Source organism: Trachemys scripta, unplaced genomic scaffold, assembly GCF_013100865.1.
Source record: "Trachemys scripta elegans isolate TJP31775 unplaced genomic scaffold, CAS_Tse_1.0 scaffold_26, whole genome shotgun sequence".
NCBI classification, from domain to species: domain Eukaryota; kingdom Metazoa; phylum Chordata; order Testudines; family Emydidae; genus Trachemys; species Trachemys scripta.
In genome coordinates, this window is record NW_023260511.1 from 1,440,055 (window position 1) to 1,460,322 (window position 20,268).

The 20,268-nt window shown below is 43.0% G+C and overlaps 1 protein-coding gene across 1 annotated transcript in view; it reads right to left on the minus strand.

The window, feature by feature from the left end:
• Positions 1–1,311: 1,311 nt before the first annotated feature.
• LOC117870309 (girdin-like) overlaps positions 1,312–20,268 on the minus strand; it is a 94,235-nt gene continuing 75,278 nt past the window's right edge. The window contains exons 9-22 of the mRNA XM_034757412.1: positions 20,180–20,200; positions 19,415–19,435; positions 18,690–18,710; positions 18,043–18,063; positions 17,278–17,298; positions 16,553–16,573; positions 15,906–15,926; positions 15,141–15,161; positions 14,416–14,436; positions 12,374–12,394; positions 11,382–11,402; positions 10,946–10,966; positions 4,066–4,092; positions 1,312–2,822 (exon numbers count right to left, since the gene is read on the minus strand). Coding sequence (XP_034613303.1) covers positions 2,308–2,822; positions 4,066–4,092; positions 10,946–10,966; positions 11,382–11,402; positions 12,374–12,394; positions 14,416–14,436; positions 15,141–15,161; positions 15,906–15,926; positions 16,553–16,573; positions 17,278–17,298; positions 18,043–18,063; positions 18,690–18,710; positions 19,415–19,435; positions 20,180–20,200 — 794 coding nt within the window. The 3' untranslated portion in view covers positions 1,312–2,307. The remainder of the gene's footprint in view (positions 2,823–4,065; positions 4,093–10,945; positions 10,967–11,381; positions 11,403–12,373; positions 12,395–14,415; positions 14,437–15,140; positions 15,162–15,905; positions 15,927–16,552; positions 16,574–17,277; positions 17,299–18,042; positions 18,064–18,689; positions 18,711–19,414; positions 19,436–20,179; positions 20,201–20,268) is intronic.

The window sequence follows — 20,268 nt, forward strand, 5'->3', positions numbered from 1 at the left end:
CCAAGCTCCTTCTCCCCCTTTCCTGGGGAGGCTTGAGAATAATATACTAACCAATAGGTTAACAAAGTGAGCACAGACCAAATCCTTTGGTTTTTAGGACACTAAAATCAATCAGGTTCTTAAAAGAAGAACTTTATTATAAAGAAAAAAGTAAAAGAATCACATCTGCAAAATCAGGATGGAAGGTAACTTTACAGGGTAATAAAAGATTTAAAACACAGAGGACTCCCCTCTGGACTCAACTTCACAGTTACAAGAAACAGGAATAAAACTACTTCTTAGCATAGGGAAAATTCTCAAGATAAAACAAAAGATAATCTAATGCATTTCCTTGCCTTTACTTACAATTTCTGTAATCTTATATGTATAATTTCAGGTATCTTTTTAGTAGCTGGTTTACTTGCTTGGTCTCTCTCTGTCCCAAGAGGGAATAACAAAGAGAGCACAAACAAAACCTCTTCCTCCCAGATTTGAAAGTATCTTCTTTCCTTATTGGTCCTTTTGGTCAGGTGCCAACCAGGTTATTTGAGCTTCTTAGCCCCTTACAGGTAAAGTGATTCTATACCTCTGGCCAGGAGGGATTTTAGGTTACTGCATACATAAAGGTTGTTACCCTTCCCTTTATATTTATGACAGCCCTGCAAATCATATGGATGCAGTCACAGTTGTTTCTTAGGCTACATTACCCTGCACTCCGCTGGTGGTGCTGTGTAGTGTACGTGTAGCTACACACCACAGTGAAATGGACACTACATCCCCACTGTGCTGTGAAGCTACAAGTATCAGTGAAGGCAGTGGGGAAAGACTTCAGCAGCACTTTCAGTGCTAGAATAAAAGGTTCTGGCAGAGAGGGCAGCACTGCAAGCTTTGCCACACTGCCTTCTCCAGGCCAGAGCCTTTCCCTGATGCCAAATTCGGGGTCTCTCCTTGTTGTGGAGAGGTGCTCCAGCAGCAGGGAACTGGCAGAGGCTTTCCCTGCTAAAAATAGAAGTGTAGATGGGGAGCCACAGTTTGGGTAAACAGAGAGCTGTGTAAGATATGTATTCAGGTATCAGCCATATACCTATATCACCCTTCAGGTGTTTCTTTACTCCATGTGCCTAAGCCTTGCCTTATTATCTGCTCTGTTATTTATAGCTATACTGGGGACGCTATGTGTGTATGTACACTACATGCTGCAGAAAGAAAGGTGCTGTGTAGATGCATCCATAGTTGGAACATCCTCTGTATCAGAAGGGGGAACAGGGCGGCTCTCCTCCTCCTCTGCACTGCATTTACCTGTGAAGTGTGAAAGTGATTTCAAAGGCTCCTGGCTGATGCTGGTTGTAGCTGATCTCCTGTGATCCCTGCTGGTGCATGGAGGGGCATACACAGAGAGATGTATTCAGTTGAATACAGAACTCAATGATAGTTATCAGTCAGACATCAATCTGGTCCCTCTATTGTACAGAAATATACTGAAATTAAATTAGGAATAAGCTTGGTGTTACTTCATTTCCTACGTCAATGCCAACCAGTGATATTGTGAAACAATGCTGCTTTTTCCTCATTCAAATACTCACATTCTGTGTCAGAAACATCATATTATTAAAAGGTTTCACAGAATCAGTATTTATCAAGTGGTTGAAAACTTTTTTTGATGGAAAACATACAGATAAGATGGCCCCTCAAACAGTAAACAGCACTTCTTGCTCCCCTCAAATTATATATCAGTATAAATTGTTATGGATTTTATATAAGTTAATAATATGAGATGTCAAATAACAAGGCTCAATCAACTTTTATTCATCAAAAATATTAAGCAAAGATTAATACAGCAATATACAGCAAGGAAAAGTCAATTTGTTCCCAACCCATCCTGAAGACATTAGTGTAGCTGGTTAAACTTTCTCAAGATTGTATGCATACCCCACCTCTATTTATACCTGACTTGAAGATTGGTTATACAATTAGCACAGATATACTGGTATAATATAGAATTTTATTTGCTCACTCTTAGCTGCTAATACATGTAATCCAAATAAACTAGTAGATAGCAATGAAAAAAATTATACTCCTAGTTAAAAGTTCTGTTTGTGAGAGCTCAATTTGATAGATTCCATTCAATTTCTTATATGGGGAGCCACCCCTGAAACATTAGCACTGTATGTAACTATAATTTCACTGGCAATTTTTTCCCAGTTCACCTTTCTTCTGGCTGCAAAGCATTCTGTTACTTTCATTCAGTTGGGTCAACAGTGCCATGATGTATCATGGCGCTTTGGATTAGTTTGGTTAACAAAACTAAGCATCACTACCATTTTAAAATTATGAACAAATTCCCATTGTTGTTTCTTTCTGTGAATTTTTAAAGAATGGATAAAGGTCTACTGGGACTGACAAATCATTAAATGTGAACATCACAGACATGTCATTTACATTGAAAAAGGTCACCTCCCGCTGCTGGTAATTAAGGTAAACTCCAATTATCTTGGGCTTTTTCTGCACCATGACCCGGGTCCATGGATCAGTTTTTGCCCAGTAATCTTTACCACTCAGACCCAGAGCCCAGAATCCCTCTTTAGGGGACAAGGAAAGTTTTCCTTTTCTCTGTATGGATTTTCTGGCCACTCCCAGGTCCCAGTCAGTGCTACTCCCAACATCCACCTCCCAGTAGTGCTCTCCAGAGGAGAATCCTTCAGAGCCCAACACACAGACAGTTGAATCGAACCTCTGTGGATTTGGTGGAACTTGCCGAGGTTGGGCTTCATGTTTAAAACTCTTCTTATCCTCAGCAATGGAGAGATTGGGGTGGGCTGTTCCTGCATCAAGAGTGATGACATCTGCAAAGAAAGATTGGGTTTTCAAAAGCACTGGTGTAATGTCAATCTGAGCTGGGATAGGAAAAAGTTTACAGGGTGTCCTCCCATCCTGCACTCCTTTCTCAGGTGGGAGTTTTGCCTGATTGGATCCTGCTTGACAATGTTTCTGTTGTATCAAAATATTTCAGATATATGACAGTTGTTTCAGGTTAACACAAAAGTGAAAGTGATTCTGATTATTTGAGTGGCACTCACAAGGGGGCTATAACCACATAAGTCCAACATTTAGATGACACTGGCATTCACAAAACCCTTGCTCAGCTGCTACTTTGCAGGCTCATAAATTCTCTAGGCACCTAGGTTTCAAAAATTAAAGTTCCCAAGATGCCTAAACTTTGGCAGCTGAGCCTGCACTCAGCCACCTGAGTCTTGACATTGCCCAGCAGCTTTGCACCTAACTCATTCCCATACCCCATCAGGATTCACAAACTAGGTGCTCCCCTGCCTAGTGTGCCTTTGGGGCCAGATTCAGTAGATCTGCTCAGATGAGGCAGTGCCCCTCTTAAATAAGCTTAAAGTTTAGCCCTTGCTTAAGTACTCTTCTGAACTGGGGTCTTGGAAATCACCAAACAGAGACTCAGATTGTAGAAAAGAAAATTATTGCACCTGTCTGGTTTCATCACCATCTTAATGATCATCTCTAAGTACCGTATTCATTTTTTCCACCATCACCAAAATCAGCATTAATCACAAGTCAACACCACCACCACCAGAACTAACTTTTCACCACTGTCTTCATCATATCAAATGCCATCATGATCACACACATTTTACTCTTGACCACAACTACCCACCATCATAACCCCGTCATCATTTCTCTCACTACTATAATCAGTGGAATCACCATCACTGCCACCACCTCTACTGTATTTTTATCCTGCTCCAAATCCTGAGGCCCCGACTTAGCATTTTCCTCAGTCCTTACTCAGATCTAATTCCCATTATGGGCTGATTCTGATCTTACTTTGTGTAAATTAGGAGTGACTTCACATAGATCCATGAAATTACACTGTTGTGAAACTGATATGAAGTCAGATCAGGTCTTGATATACATGCATGTTTTGCCTAAGTAAAAACTGTAAAAACTGAGCATGGCTCTCAGGATTTGTTCTCAGGAAAACAGTGTTCTATGGTATGTTTCTAGTTTGGTTACTGCATTAATACAGTGATTTCTTAATACCTGAAAAAATGTGTATTCTATTACCTCTTTTACAGCAAGCCTTTCTCCATGCTGAATCGGAGAGAGAAATAACAGACATTGAATTAAAAGAGGCTCATACTAAAGAGCTTCCTTCCTCTGGTAGTAGGATAAAATACACACAAAATTTACCTAAAATGCATGTACACATGGATGTAGTACACCATACCTACATGTGGTCTTTGCTGAACTCCTGTGATTTGAACCTGAGCAGGGGTCTTAGTCAACATAAGAACTGCTTTGTCTGTCTCACTCCTCAAGCCAATACCTCATGTCATATGCTCTATTTTGGGCGTGGTATGTTTTTAACTTTATCTTACATAAACCAAACTCTCTCACACTTCCCCTCATCCATACACACACTCTGTCAAACCATTGGAGACTCTGTAAACAACAGTTCAGACCCTACTATTATTATTTACTTTGGTAGTGTGGCAGAGGCAGTACACCTCAAATGAGATAAGGAGTAGGTCCCAAAGCCACAAAACTACTTGGACATTTCAGTACTAAGCATTTCAGCATCTAACTTTTAGGCACCAAGCCACCTGATGGAATTCACAAGCCTGAGTTATGTTCCCACTATGCACTATCTTTGATTGTGTGCAGGAGGGGTTAGTGGGTTACAAATCCTTATAATAAGCCATAAATCCAGTGTCTATTCAAACCATAATTTTTAGTGTTTAGCAAAGTTATGAATTTAAGATCCCAGGATCTTATTTTGAAACTGTTGCACTGTTCCTTTGAGGATGAGGACTGAGAGGTCAGATATGGAGTGATCACTTTGTGAAAGGTCTTCACCCACAGATGATATGTAATTTTTTACTTTTACCATTTTCCTGTGTGAGTTCATCCATGAGCATAGTGGGTGTCTGACCAGAACACACCAACTAAAAGCAGCACCAGACCCAGCCAGAACAACAAATGCAAAACCTACAGAAATATCTACACTGCTACAATGATCAAGACACCCTCTCCCACACACCTTTTAAGATCCAGAGGTCCTACACATGCCTATCACAGCATGTGATATCTGTGATAGCCTATCACAGGCTTTTGCGAACAGGGGCTGCTAACAGGGAGTTTCGCAAGGGAGTTTGGAGGGGGAGTGGGAAGGGGGCGAGGGTCCCTTGCCGGTTCTATCTGTTTTCCTTTTATTCCCCTTAAAACCTAAAAACCAATGACATTCAAAAATTCTTGCTTAAACAACCCTTTCAGCAGACAGGGGGCTGCAGACTGGAGTTTGAAAGGGAGTTTGACAGAGGGAGGCTTACGATGGTTAGGAAGACCCACAACACCTGTGCCAGCACTGCTTCTGTCTCCTCCACCTGTGCCTGTAGCCAGACAGAGCGCCTGAGCATGGATGCTTCTACCCAGAGCCTGGTGTGGTTTTGCAGAGACGGTAACTTGCAATTTCCACTTACTGATATCCAGGCTGGGGGGAAATCCAAAGTGAAAGGTGCCTGCTGGTGGAATCTCTCAGGCAGCAGGTGGGAGAGCTACAGGAGGAGGTGGCTAGGTTGAGGAGCATCCGAATCCACGAGCAATTCCTGGACAGTGTCCATGTGGAGACAGCTGAGGTAGCTGTCCCAGTACACAGGACTGCTGATACACCACTGGTGGAGGAGGAGATGGCTCAGGGTGGACACTGGCAGCTGGTTACTTCTGGCAGCAGGCAGGGCTCCACCCCTGCTCCGAACCCTCCCGCCATGGTAATAGGTAACCGTTATGCTCTTCTTGATACAGGAAAGAAGGAATCACCCCCTACAGTAAAGGAGGAGAAGCCTCGTACCCCTAAGGCTGGGAGGTCTGCTGCCACCACTGCGAATAGGAAACATAGGGTAGTGGTGGTGGGAGACTCTCTGCTGAGGGGGACGGAGGCACCCATCTGTCGCCCTGACATTTCATTTCGGGAGGTATGCTGCCTGCCGGGAGCCCGTATCCAAAATGTTACGGAGGCATTGTCGAGGATTATCCAGCCCTCTGACTACTACCCCATGCTATTCATCCATGTGGGCACAAATGATACTGTGCGGTGTGACACTGAACAGATCAAGAGTGACTACAGGGCTCTGGGAGTACGCGCGAAGGAGTTTGGAGCACAGGTGGTATTCTCTTCGATTCTTCCTGTCAAAGGTAGGGGCCCGGGCAGAGACAGATGCATCATGGAGGTGAATGCCTGGCTGCAAAGATGGTGTCACCAGGGGGGCTTTGGCTTCCTAGACCATGGGATGCTATTCGAGGAAGGACTCCTAGGCAGAGATGGCGTTCACCTTTCGAGGAGTGGAAAGACCCTATTTGGACACAGACTGGCTAACCTAGTGAGGAGGACTTTAAACTAGGTTAGACTGGGACAGGTAAGCAAAGCCCACAGGTAAGTGGGGAACATGGACACCTGGGAGATGGGTCGGAAACGAGAGGGAGTGTGGGCTATATTGGCAGAGAGAAAGGAGGGTCAGGACAAAACTGGGAGGAAAGATCAAACCAGTATCTTATATCGCATACAAATGCGAGAAGTATGGGTAATAAGCAGGAAGAACTGGAAGTGCTAATAAATAAATACAACTATGACATTGTTGGCATCACTGAAACTTGGTGGGATAATACACATGATTGGAATGTTGGTGTGGATGGGTACAGCTTGCTCAGGAAGGATTGACAGGGGAAAAAGGGAGGAGATGTTGCCTTATATATTAAAAATGTACACACTTGGACTGAGGTAGAGATGGACATAGGAGACGGAAGTGTTGAGAGCTTCTGGGTTAGGCTAAAAGGGGTAAAAAAACAAGGGTGATGTCATGCTAGGAGTCTACTACAGGCTACCTAACCAGGTGGAAGAGGTGGATGAGGCTTTTTTTAAACAACTAACAAAATCATCCAAAGTCCAAGATTTGGTGGTGATGGGGGACTTCAACTATCCGGATATATGTTGGGAAAATAACACAGCGGGGCACAGACTATCCAACAAATTCTTGGACTGCATTGCAGACAACTTTTTATTTCAGAAGATTGAAAAAGCTACTGGGGGGAAGCTGTTCTAGACTTGATTTTAACAAATAGGGAGGAACTCGTTGAGAATTTGAAAGTAAAAGGCAGCTTGGGTGAAAGTGATCATGAAATCATAGAGTTTGCAATTCTAAGGAAGGGTAGAAGGGAGAACAGCAAAATAGAGACAATGGATTTCAGGAAGGCGGATTTTGGTAAGCTCAGAGAGCTGATAGGTAAGGTCCCATGGGAATCAAGACTGAGGGGAAAAACAACTGAGGAGAGTTGGCAGTTTTTCAAAGGGACACTATTAAGGGCCCAAAAGCAAGCTATTCCGCTGGTTAGGAAAGATAGAAAATGTGGCAAAAGACCACCTTGGCTTAACCATGAGATCTTGCATGATTTAAAAAATAAAAAAGGAGTCATATTAAAAATGGAAACTAGGACAGATTACAAAGGATGAATATAGGCAAACAACCAGGGCCGGCTCCAGGGTTTTGGCCGCCCCAAGCAGCCAAAAAAAAAAAAAAAAAAAGCTGCGATCGCGATCTGCGGCGGCAATTTGGAGGGAGGTCCTTTGCTCCCAGTGGGAGTGAAGGACCGTCCGCCGAATTGCCGCCGAATACCTGGACGTGCCACCCCTCTCTGGCGGGGCCGCCCCAAGCACCTGCTTGCCAGGCTGGTGCCTGGAGTCGGCCCTGCAAACAACACAGGAATGCAGGGGCAAGATTAGAAAGGCAAAGGCACAAAATAAGCTGAAACTAGCTACGGGAATAAAAGGAAACAAGAAGACTTTTTATCAATACATTAGAAGCAAGAGGAAGACCAAAGACAGGGTAGGCCCACTGCTTAATGAAGAGGGAGAAACAGTAACAGGAAACTTGGAAATGGCAGAGATGCTTAATGACTTCTTTGTTTCAGTCTTCACCGAGAAGTCTGAAGGAATGCCTAACATAGTGAATGCTAATAGGAAGGGGGTAGGTTTAGCAGATAAAATAAAAAAAGAACAAGTTAAAAATCACTTAGAAAGGTTAGATGCCTGCAAGTCACCAGGGCCTGATAAAATGCATCCTAGAATAGTCAAGGAGCTAATAGACGAGGTATCTGAGCCTCTAACTATTATCTTTGGAAAATCATGGGAGACGGGAGAGATTCCAGAAGACTGGAAAAGGGCAAATATAGTGCCCATCTATAAAAAGGGAAATAAAAACAACCCAGGAAACTACAGACCAGTTAGTTTAACTTCTGTGCCAGGGAAGATAATGGAGCAAGTAATTAAGGAAATCATCTGCAAACACTTGGAAGGTGGTAAGGTGATAGGGAACAACCAGCATGGATTTGTAAACAACAAATCATGCCAAACCAATCTGATAGCTTTCTTTGATAAGATAACGAGTCTTGTGGATAAGGGAGAAGCTGTGGATGTGGTATACCTAGACTTCAGTAAGGCATTTGATACGGTCTCGCATGATATTCTTATTGATAAACTAGGCAAATACAATTTAGATGGGGCTACTATAACGTGGGTGCATAACTGGCTGGATAACCGTACTCAGAGAGTTGTTATTAATGGTTCCCAATCCTGCTGGAAAGGCATAACGAGTGGGGTTCCGCAGGGGTCTGTTTTGGGACTGGCTCTGTTCAATATCTTCATTAACGACTTAGATATTGGCATAGAAAGTACGCTTATTAAGTTTGCAGATGATACCAAAGTGGGAGGGATTGCAACTGCTTTGGAGGACAGGGTCATAATTCAAAATGATCTGGACAAATTGGAGAAATGGTCTGAGTTAAACAGGATGAAGTTTAACAAAGACAAATGCAAAGTGCTCCATTTAGGAAGAAAAAAATCAGTTTCACACATACAGAATGGGAAGAGACTGTCTAGGGAGGAGTACGGCAGAAAGGGATCTAGGGGTTATAGTGGACCACAAGCTAAATATGAGTCAATAGTGTGATGCTGTTGCAAAAAAAGCAAACATGATTCTGGGATGTATTAACAGGTGTGTTGTGAGCAAGATACGAGAAGTCATTCTTCCGCTCTACTCTGCTCTGGTTAGGCCTCAGCTGGAGTATTGTGTCCAGTTCTGGGCACCGCATTTCAAGAAAGATATGGAGAAATTGGAAAGGGTCCAGAGAAGAGCAACAAGAATGATTAAAGGTCTTGAGAACATGACCTATGAAGGAAGGCTGAAAGAATTGGGGTTGTTTAGTTTGAAAAGAGAAGACTGAGAGGGGACATGATAGCAGTTTTCAGGTATCTAAAAGGGTGTCATAAGGAGGAGGGAGAAAACTTGTTCACCTTAGCCTCTAAGGATAGAACAAGAAGCAATGGGCTTAAACTGCAGCAAGGGAGGTCTAGGTTGGACATTAAGAAAAAGTTCCTAACTGTCAGGGTGGTAAAACACTGGCATAAATTGCCTAGGGAGGTTGTGGAATCTCCATCTCTGGAGATATTTAAGAGTAGGTTAGATAAATGTCTATCAGGGATGGTCTAGACAGTATTTGGTCCTGCCATGCGGGCAGGGGACTGGACTCGATGACCTCTCGAGGTCCCTTCCAGTCCTAGAATCTATGAATCTATGAATCTATGTGGTGTACCTCATCCTGTACCCTAAATGCCCCAACAGTTATGTGGGGGAAACCAGACAAACACCATGCTCTAAAATGAAAAGCTGAGTGCTGCAGTTATACTGATGTGACCCCTGCTGTAGACAGCACTATGACGGGCTTCTCCAGTAGATACAGGTACTGCCTCTTGTGAAGGTGGAGCATCTATGCTGACAGGAGAAGCCCTCCCATCAGCATAGGTAGTATCTTCACTGAAGTGCTGTCGCAGTGCAACTGCACTGGTAGAGTTGTGCTGCTGCAGCAATTAAGTGTAGTTCTACCCTTGGCCTCAGGCTTAAGGAGGCTTGACAGAAGTAGGTAATCTAGGAATAGCCCTGTGCCAGGAAAGATACAAGATTACTGAAAAGAATGTACCAATAGATGAGGTTCAAGAAAATATGCCATAATGGACCCATCTAGACCCCAGGTTCTGTTCTGACTGCTGGTTACCATGGGGACATGATTATGTAAATGTTAATAAGATGCTAATAAGAATAAAGGGAACTAAGAGAACAACCTCTGAGAAACAGGACCCCTCAAAATGTATGGTGTGTTGAAGTACTGATAAGGAAGAGGAGTTGGAACCCTCATGCATATGGATACGGTGCTAGGTGTGGTCAAAATTCAGTGGTATGAATAAGAGCCCATTGGAAGACCCTAGCAGGTAAGAGCCTAGCAGGAATCATCCCTCTATTGATGACAACACATTGAGAGATCTACCAGACTCTGGAATATCTTGGGGGATTTGGGGATTTGCTTGGGCTCTCTCAGGTTTTACCTATTTGTTTGAGATTGTAACTTTAATCCCCTGCTTAGAAACTTAACATACAGACAAGATTCTTTACTTGTGACTGTATTTGTAGCCATGTCCTGGTTCTCCATGTGTTCCTAGAGACTGCCAACCTAAGAAAATCAATAACGGTAATTTTCACCCTGATGATCTTAAAACTGTAGCAACAGAGGAGACGGACTAACAACATAGAAATATCAATCAATTTAAATAAAGGCTATGATCAAATAAACGGAAGAGGACACATGGTACTATTGATTGTCTATCCTATACAGAGATACTTAAAATTAGACCATTAATTTTAGAGCAGACAAAAAGGTAATGGACACATTTCCTGTGAGAAAAAAGTCATTCACAGATCTGTTATGGGGTGAAAAGTAAAATGGATGGGTAAGAAACTCTCTTTGGATTGAGGAAAGACAATGAAATAAAGAAACATCTGTTTCCAGTTAAGTACATTCTTCTTACGAGTAGTAGCAGATGAGAAATTAAAAGAGAATTTACCATATTCCCTCCGGAGATTCTCTGCAAAAGAAGAGTGGGATTTCAATTAGAGTTTGGGTGAACAGGTCTTATCTTATCTCACTGAAGGAACTCTGCCTACAGACGTCACCAATCTCAGCTGCTAGTTTTGCGATTTGTCCCTTCTCCTACACACTGAATCTGATTCCTCACCCAGATTCAGTAACAACTCCGAATCTTGTGTTCCATAGCTAAAGAAAGTAAATGCCTGTGAACACACAAAACTGGAGACCCAGCCCACACCCTACAGACTCCTGCTTACAAATGTCCTTCTCTTAACCACCCATCACCGTAATTATCTTATTGACAGTGCCTTGAGATGTCCGTCTGTTGAAGGACCCCTACTAATCCCCACAACCTACAAGTCATTTGAGCTCAACCTGATTAGCATTAAACTCAAAATTCAAAGTATACCTACCATTCTCTTTCTCAAGCTTCTCTGAAAAAACATGGAAAAAATGAATTCAAACTAATGCAAGTCTTTCAATATGCAATACAGTAGACACATTTAAAGTAATGGACTGATTCACTGCCTTGTTCCAATTCCTTCATGACACTCACGGTATATTAACCCAGCAGCTGGGAGATGTGAATGACAGCTGGGTGGAGGTACATTCAACAGCTCTGCTCAAACTTGTACCCAACACAGGAGTGTGGTGGTAGTGGTCAGTGGCAAGGGTTTGGACCAAGCACCTCCCCAAGGAGTCAACTGGTGATGTACTTGGGTGTCTAACTGAAGTTGCCACCTCTATCTCTACACTGCTCTTTTTAGGGTGGCAAAAGAAATAACTGGATACATGAACCAGCTCTCTGGGTTGTATGGGACATCTCAATAAAAGCCTTTTTTTTTTTGAAGGGCAGTAAGATGAATATATTAATGGCTCTCAGTTTGACACACAGCATGCTTCTGTCTGACTTCACAAATCAATCCTGACTTTCTCATTTTCTCAGGGAGTTCACAAATGTGAGAATCAAATCAGCCATGTTAAAAAATTCAGGTCATTTTAGCTCAATCTGATTAACACTGCACTGAAAAATTTAAGTAAACTTACCGTTCTGTAACCCAAGCTTGTGAACATACAAAACTGGGGTACCAGCCCACACCCCACCAACTCCTCAAACACACATCACCGTAATTAACTTATTGACATGTGTTTCACAATAATGCAAGTCTTCCAATATTCACTATATTCTCCATATTTAAAGTCATGGACAGATTCCCTGCTTTGTGACTCTCAGGCTATGCCTACAGACAAGCTGGGACTTGTGAGTCCCAGATTGGGTAGATGTACCTGACACACCTGCTCATTGGGAGTGATGCTCTCTTCCCCTCTAGCTTTGGTTAGGCCAGCTAGAGACCGATGTGCTCAATCTGATTAGCGCTAAACTCAAAAATCAAAGTATACCTACCATTCTCTTTCTCAAGTGTCTCTGAAAAAACATGAAAATAAAATTTAATTCAAACTAATGCAAGTCTCCGGGAGATCACAAATGTTAGAATCAATCAGCCATATTAAAAAATTCAACTAAAAGTGACTAATGACACTCTTTTGTGGTATGTGAATACTGTTACTGAGCAGTTAATAGTCAGGTGTGAGAAGTTCAAAGCCCAAATGTAACTTGATGTAACTTTCCAGGCAGCACTAGGAAATCCAGCATTAAGGCAAGTGTTTAAGGCACGACAAGGGCCCGTTTCAATAGTGCAGCTCTGCCGCTGCGGCCTTTAAGTGTAGGCCAACCCTAAGGCAAGTGTTTGAGGCATGACACAGGACTAAGTGCACCAATGATTCAACCTGAGATGGAAGGGAGTTATATTAAAATACATAAACATTATAAAAATGAGAAGGTAACACTGAAAATGGATTCCATCCAGATGTTTACACTTCATTCCTTTTTTATGAGAAGTTTAAACCAGAAACATGGAGAGAGAGACTGTGGCACATTAATTAAAGGGAAATGATGAAGAAAATATTGTAATGTGAGAAACAATGGTATAAAAAGGCTTTTGCAAAAACATTTACAGAATTATCAAAGCTTACTTAAATGGAAAGGTCTTTGCCGAGCCTAAGCTGAGTTCCCCTCTATGTTTGCCTACCTAGGACATAATTTTTCAATAGCGACCAGTCATTTTCAGAGAGTAATTTGAGACCTCCTGTGGCCAGAGAACCTGTCTCTCCCGTTGACATATTTGCAGATGTGAGAGATCAACCATTCACCAGGTTAAGGGGAATCCCCTGCTGCTTATCTCAAGTCCTTTTTTTTGGAGGGAGGGGAATTTCTACATTCAGAGAGTCTTGAAGAAATGGCAGTGTATCGTAGAGTATGAAACACAGTGTGGACTTTTATTTCTTAAATAAAAACTGGGACTATTTTCACAGCAGTGTACAACATTTAAAATACATATTATTTTGATCTTCTCGAAAGGATTTCCCCAATTTACAATAGAGATCATATCATGAAAAAATAACAGGAAAAAACAAAACAGCATATAACTCTTATGCTAGCTTCTGCATATACACAAAAGGTAAAATTAATGTCAGAGTGGGCCTGGCATTATAGAATGCCTATACCGCATGGTGTTGTATGCCGTGCTGTTTTAGCTGTGTTGGTCCCAGGATACCAGAGAGACAAGGATGGGGAGGTAATATCTTTTATTGGACCAAATTCTTTTGAAGAGAGAGACAAGCTTTCAAGCTTACACAGGTCTGAAGAGGAGCTCTGTGTAAACTCAAAAGGTTGTCTCTCCAACAAGAGAAGTTGGTCCAATAAAAGATATTACCTCACCTAGGTTTTCTCTGTGCACTGCTCCGCGATACTTAAAATCAGTACTTCTGTTTAAGACCTGAGAGACAATAAGTAGAAAACCTGTACAGTAATGGCTCAACTTGCTGTAAGAGAAAGTCCTGTTGGGTACCAAACTCTCCTTGGATTTTGGAAAGGAAGAAATATCTCTTTTCATTCAAGAACATTTTCTTCAAGGGTAGCCGCAGTTGAGAAATAAAAAGAGAACTTGCCTTTTTCATTCTTGAATTGGTCTGCAAAACGAACAGTGGGATTTCTCTAAGAAATTGGGTAAATAGGCCTTATCTTACCTCACTGAACAAACTGTCCCTACAGAACTCCCCAATCATCAGCTGCCAGTTCTCTGATTCACCCCTTTTCCTACACACTGCATCAAATTCCGCACCCAGATTCAGTAACAACTCTGAATCTTGCATTCCATAGATTAAGAAAGCAGAGGCCTGTGAACACACAAAACTGGAGAACCAGCCCACACCCCAACGACTCCAGTTTACAAATGTCATTCTCTCAACCACACATCACCGTAATTAACTTATTGACAGTGGCTTGACTCCTCAGTCTGTTGAAGGACCCCTAGGAATCCCCACAGCCTACAACTCATTTGATCTCAATCTGATTAACACTATACTGAAAAATATAAGTAAACTTACCGTTCTGTAACCCAAGCTTGACTGAAAAATATAAAAATAACATGTGTTTCACAATAATGCAAGTCTTCTAATATTCACTACATTCTCCATATTTAAAGTCATGGACAGATTCCCTGCTTTGTGACTCTCAGGCTATTCCTACAGAGAAGCTGGGAGTTGTGAGTCCCAGATTGGGTAGATGTACCTGACACACCTGCTGATTGGGAGTGATGCTCTCTTCCCCTCTAGCTTTGGTTAGGCCAGCTAGAGACCGATGAGCCATCTGCAGCCGTGGCTACCAGAGACCTGTCTGGTCTTTTAGCTCATGCATTTAGTTCCAGAGGTCCCATGTACGATCCAGACTGCTAAAGCCCCCTTGTGGGTCAGCGTTACAAGGGGTGGCCCGTAGCAGGATTTCAGGCAATTCAACTGGGAATGTCTCGGAAGCTCGGGCACTTACATCGCTGCCCAGGGTGAGTATGGAAGCCCAGCTTGCTGGGATTGCACTCTGTTCCCCGCTAGCGATGCTATGGCCCAACAGAAATTGACGAGCCATCTACAGCCTTAGCTAAGTAGGGGAGACAGAGTGCCACTCCCAGCAAGCAGGGGTTATGTACCCATGACTGCTCTGCTCGAGCTTGTGCCTATAAATACCAATGCGCTGGCAGCGAAAAGAGGCGGTGGTTTGGGCTATCTGCCCAAGTAAGTACCCAGCGGTTCAGGTGGCACTGTTCTTGTAAACCTACCGTTCTCTTTCTCCAGCTTGTCTGAAAAATATAACAATACATTTTATTTCAAAATTACCTAAGTCTTTCCATGTGCAAAATGCACAGTAACATCCCAATTTAAAGTAATGGACGAAATTCCTTCGGGACACCCAGGGTGGGTCTACACAGCAGCTGGGAGGTGTGATCCTCAGCTTGTGTGGATGACATGTTACAGCTCTGCTTGAGCTTGTCTCGAAGAGTAGCAGTGTCCCTGGCGGAGACTCGCTCTATCTGCCCAAGTACGTACCCAGGGGTTTGGGTGGCTTTGCACTTTGGTGACGAGCCCAAGCCCCTGCCGCTGCACTTGTGTCCACATTGCTATTTGAGAGACAAGGAGGGGGAGGTAACATAATTTATTGGACCAAATTCTTTTGAAGAGAGAGACATGCTTTCCAGGTTACACGGGTCTGAAGAAGAGCTCCGTGCAAACTAGAAAGCTTGTCTCTCCAACAAGAGAACTTGGCCCAATAAAAGATATTACCTCAACCACCTTCTCTCTGTCTACTGCTCAGTGATCTTAAAATCAGTACTTCAGTTTTAGACGAGAGACAAAACATACAAATACACTAGGGTAATGACGAAATTTGCTGTGAGAGAAAGTCCTCAACAGTTCTGTTGTGGCTGAAATAGCAATCTGTTTGGTATTGAACTCTCCTTGGATTTCGGAAAGTAAGAAATAGCTCAGTTCATTGAAGAACATTTTCCTCAAAGATAGCAGCAGTTGAGAAATAAAAGAGAACTTACCTTTTTCATTCTTCAGTTGCTCTGCAAAAGAACAGTGGAATTTCAATTAGAAAGTGGGTTAACTGGTGTCACCTTTCCTCACTGAAGGAACTGTCCCTACAGACCTCCCCAGTCATCAGTGGCCACTTTTCTCATTCATCCCATTCCCTACACACCACACCTAATTTATCACCTGAGAGAGAAAATAAATAAATATACTCTAAGGTAGCAAACCAATTTCCTCTCTGAGAACATCCTCCACACTTCCGTTATGGAGTTTAAAAAATCTGTGCTCAATCTGATTAGCGCTAAACTCAAAAATCAAAGTATACCTACCATTCTCTTTCTCAAGTGTCTCTAAAAAAACATGAAAATAAAATTTAATTCAAACTAATGCAAGTCTCCGGGAGATCACAAATGTTAGAATCAATCAGCCATATTAAAAAATTCAACTGAAAGTGACTAATGACACTCTTTTGTGGCGTGTGAATACTGTTACTGAGCAGTGAATAGTCAGATGTGAGATGTTCAAAGCCCAAATGTAACTTGATGTAACTTTCCAGGCAGCACTAGGAAATCCAGCATTAAGGCAAGCGTTTAAGGCACGACAAGGACCCGTTTCAATAGTGTGGCTCTGCCGCTGCCGCCTTTTAAGTAAGTAAACTTACCGTTCTGTAACCCAAGTTTGACTGAAAAATATAAAAATAACATGTGTTTCACAATAATGCAAGTCTTCTAATATTCACTATATTCTCCATATTTAAAGTCATGGACAGATTCCCTGCTTTGTGACTCTCAGGCTATTCCTACAGAGAAGCTGGGAGTTGTGAGTCCCAGATTGGGTAGATGTACCTGACACACCTGCTCATTGGGAGTGATGCTCTCTTCCCCTCTAGCTTTGGTTAGGCCAGCTAGAGACCGATGAGCCATCTGCAGCCGTGGCTACCAGAGACCTGTCTGGTCTTTTAGCTCATGCATTTAGTTCCAGAGGTCCCAGGTACGATCCAGACTGCTAAAGCCCCCTTGTGGGCCAGCGTTACAAGGGGTGGCCCGTAGCAGGATTTCAGGCAATTCAACTGGGAATGTCTCGGAAGCTCGGGCACTTACATCGCTGCCCAGGGTGAGTATGGAAGCCCAGCTTGCTGGGAGTGCCACTCTGTTCCCCGCTAGGGGGGCTAGGCCCAACAGAGATTGATGAGCCATCTACAGCCTTAGCTAAGTAGGGGAGACAGAGTGCCACTCCCAGCAAGCAGGGGTTATGTACACATGACTGCTCTGCTCAAGCTTGTGCCTATAAATACCAATGCGGTGGCAGCGAAAACAGGCGGTGGTTTGGGCTATCTGCCCAAGTAAGTACCCAGCGGTTCAGGTGGCACTGTTCTTGTAAACCTACCGTTCTCTTTCTCCAGCTTGTCTGAAAAATATAACAATACATTTTATTTCAAAATTACCTAAGTCTTTCCATGTGCAAAATGCACAGTAACATCCCAATTTAAAGTAATGGACAAAATTCCTTCGGGACACCCAGGGTGGGTCTACACAGCAGCTGGGAGGTGTGATCCTCAGCTTGTGTGGATGACATGTTACAGCTCTGCTTGAGCTTGTCTCGAAGAGTAGCAGTGTCCCTGGCGGAGACTCGCTCTATCTGCCCAAGTACGTACCCAGGGGTTTGGGTGGCTTTGCACTTTGGTGACGAGCCCAAGCCCCTGCCGCTGCACTTGTGTCCACATTGCTATTTGAGAGACAAGGAGGGGGAGGTAACATAATTTATTGGACCAAATTCTTTTGAAGAGAGAGACATGCTTTCCAGGTTACACGGGTCTGAAGAAGAGCTCCGTGCAAACTAGAAAGCTTGTCTCTCCAACAAGAGAACTTGGCCCAATAAAAGATATTACCTCAACCACCTTCTCTCTGTCTACTGCTCAGTGATCTTAAAATCAGTACTTCAGTTTTAGACGAGAGACAAAACATACAAATACACTAGGGTAATGACGAAATTTGCTGTGAGAGAAAGTCCTCAACAGTTCTGTTGTGGCTGAAATAGCAATCTGTTTGGTATTGAACTCTCCTTGGATTTCGGAAAGTAAGAAATAGCTCAGTTCATTGAAGAACATTTTCCTCAAAGATAGCAGCAGTTGAGAAATAAAAGAGAACTTACCTTTTTCATTCTTCAGTTGCTCTGCAAAAGAACAGTGGAATTTCAATTAGAAAGTGGGTTAACTGGTGTCACCTTTCCTCACTGAAGGAACTGTCCCTACAGACCTCCCCAGTCATCAGTGGCCACTTTTCTCATTCATCCCATTCCCTACACACCACACCTAATTTATCACCTGAGAGAGAAAATAAATAAATATACTCTAAGGTAGCAAACCAATTTCCTCTCTGAGAACATCCTCCACACTTCCGTTATGGAGTTTAAAAAATCTGTGCTCAATCTGATTAGCGCTAAACTCAAAAATCAAAGTATACCTACCATTCTCTTTCTCAAGTGTCTCTAAAAAAACATGAAAATAAAATTTAATTCAAACTAATGCAAGTCTCCGGGAGATCACAAATGTTAGAATCAATCAGCCATATTAAAAAATTCAACTGAAAGTGACTAATGACACTCTTTTGTGGCGTGTGAATACTGTTACTGAGCAGTGAATAGTCAGATGTGAGATGTTCAAAGCCCAAATGTAACTTGATGTAACTTTCCAGGCAGCACTAGGAAATCCAGCATTAAGGCAAGCGTTTAAGGCACGACAAGGACCCGTTTCAATAGTGTGGCTCTGCCGCTGCCGCCTTTTAAGTAAGTAAACTTACCGTTCTGTAACCCAAGTTTGACTGAAAAATATAAAAATAACATGTGTTTCACAATAATGCAAGTCTTCTAATATTCACTATATTCTCCATATTTAAAGTCATGGACAGATTCCCTGCTTTGTGACTCTCAGGCTATTCCTACAGAGAAGCTGGGAGTTGTGAGTCCCAGATTGGGTAGATGTACCTGACACACCTGCTCATTGGGAGTGATGCTCTCTTCCCCTCTAGCTTTGGTTAGGCCAGCTAGAGACCGATGAGCCATCTGCAGCCGTGGCTACCAGAGACCTGTCTGGTCTTTTAGCTCATGCATTTAGTTCCAGAGGTCCCAGGTACGATCCAGACTGCTAAAGCCCCCTTGTGGGCCAGCGTTACAAGGGGTGGCCCGTAGCAGGATTTCAGGCAATTCAACTGGGAATGTCTCGGAAGCTCGGGCACTTACATCGCTGCCCAGGGTGAGTATGGAAGCCCAGCTTGCTGGGAGTGCCACTCTGTTCCCCGCTAGGGGGGCTAGGCCCAACAGAGATTGATGAGCCATCTACAGCCTTAGCTAAGTAGGGGAGACAGAGTGCCACTCCCAGCAAGCAGGGGTTATGTACACATGACTGCTCTGCTCAAGCTTGTGCCTATAAATACCAATGCGCTGGCAGCGAAAAGAGGCGGTGGTTTGGGCTATCTGCCCAAGTAAGTACCCAGCGGTTCAGGTGGCACTGTTCTTGTAAACCTACCGTTCTCTTTCTCCAGCTTGTCTGAAAAATATAACAATACATTTTATTTCAAAATTACCTAAGTCTTTCCATGTGCAAAATGCACAGTAACATCCCAATTTAAAGTAATGGACAAAATTCCTTCGGGACACCCAGGGTGGGTCTACACAGCAGCTGGGAGGTGTGATCCTCAGCTTGTGTGGATGACATGTTACAGCTCTGCTTGAGCTTGTCTCGAAGAGTAGCAGTGTCCCTGGCGGAGACTCGCTCTATCTGCCCAAGTACGTACCCAGGGGTTTGGGTGGCTTTGCACTTTGGTGACGAGCCCAAGCCCCTGCCGCTGCACTTGTGTCCACATTGCTATTTGAGAGACAAGGAGGGGGAGGTAACATAATTTATTGGACCAAATTCTTTTGAAGAGAGAGACATGCTTTCCAGGTTACACGGGTCTGAAGAAGAGCTCCGTGCAAACTAGAAAGCTTGTCTCTCCAACAAGAGAACTTGGCCCAATAAAAGATATTACCTCAACCACCTTCTCTCTGTCTACTGCTCAGTGATCTTAAAATCAGTACTTCAGTTTTAGACGAGAGACAAAACATACAAATACACTAGGGTAATGACGAAATTTGCTGTGAGAGAAAGTCCTCAACAGTTCTGTTGTGGCTGAAATAGCAATCTGTTTGGTATTGAACTCTCCTTGGATTTCGGAAAGTAAGAAATAGCTCAGTTCATTGAAGAACATTTTCCTCAAAGATAGCAGCAGTTGAGAAATAAAAGAGAACTTACCTTTTTCATTCTTCAGTTGCTCTGCAAAAGAACAGTGGAATTTCAATTAGAAAGTGGGTTAACTGGTGTCACCTTTCCTCACTGAAGGA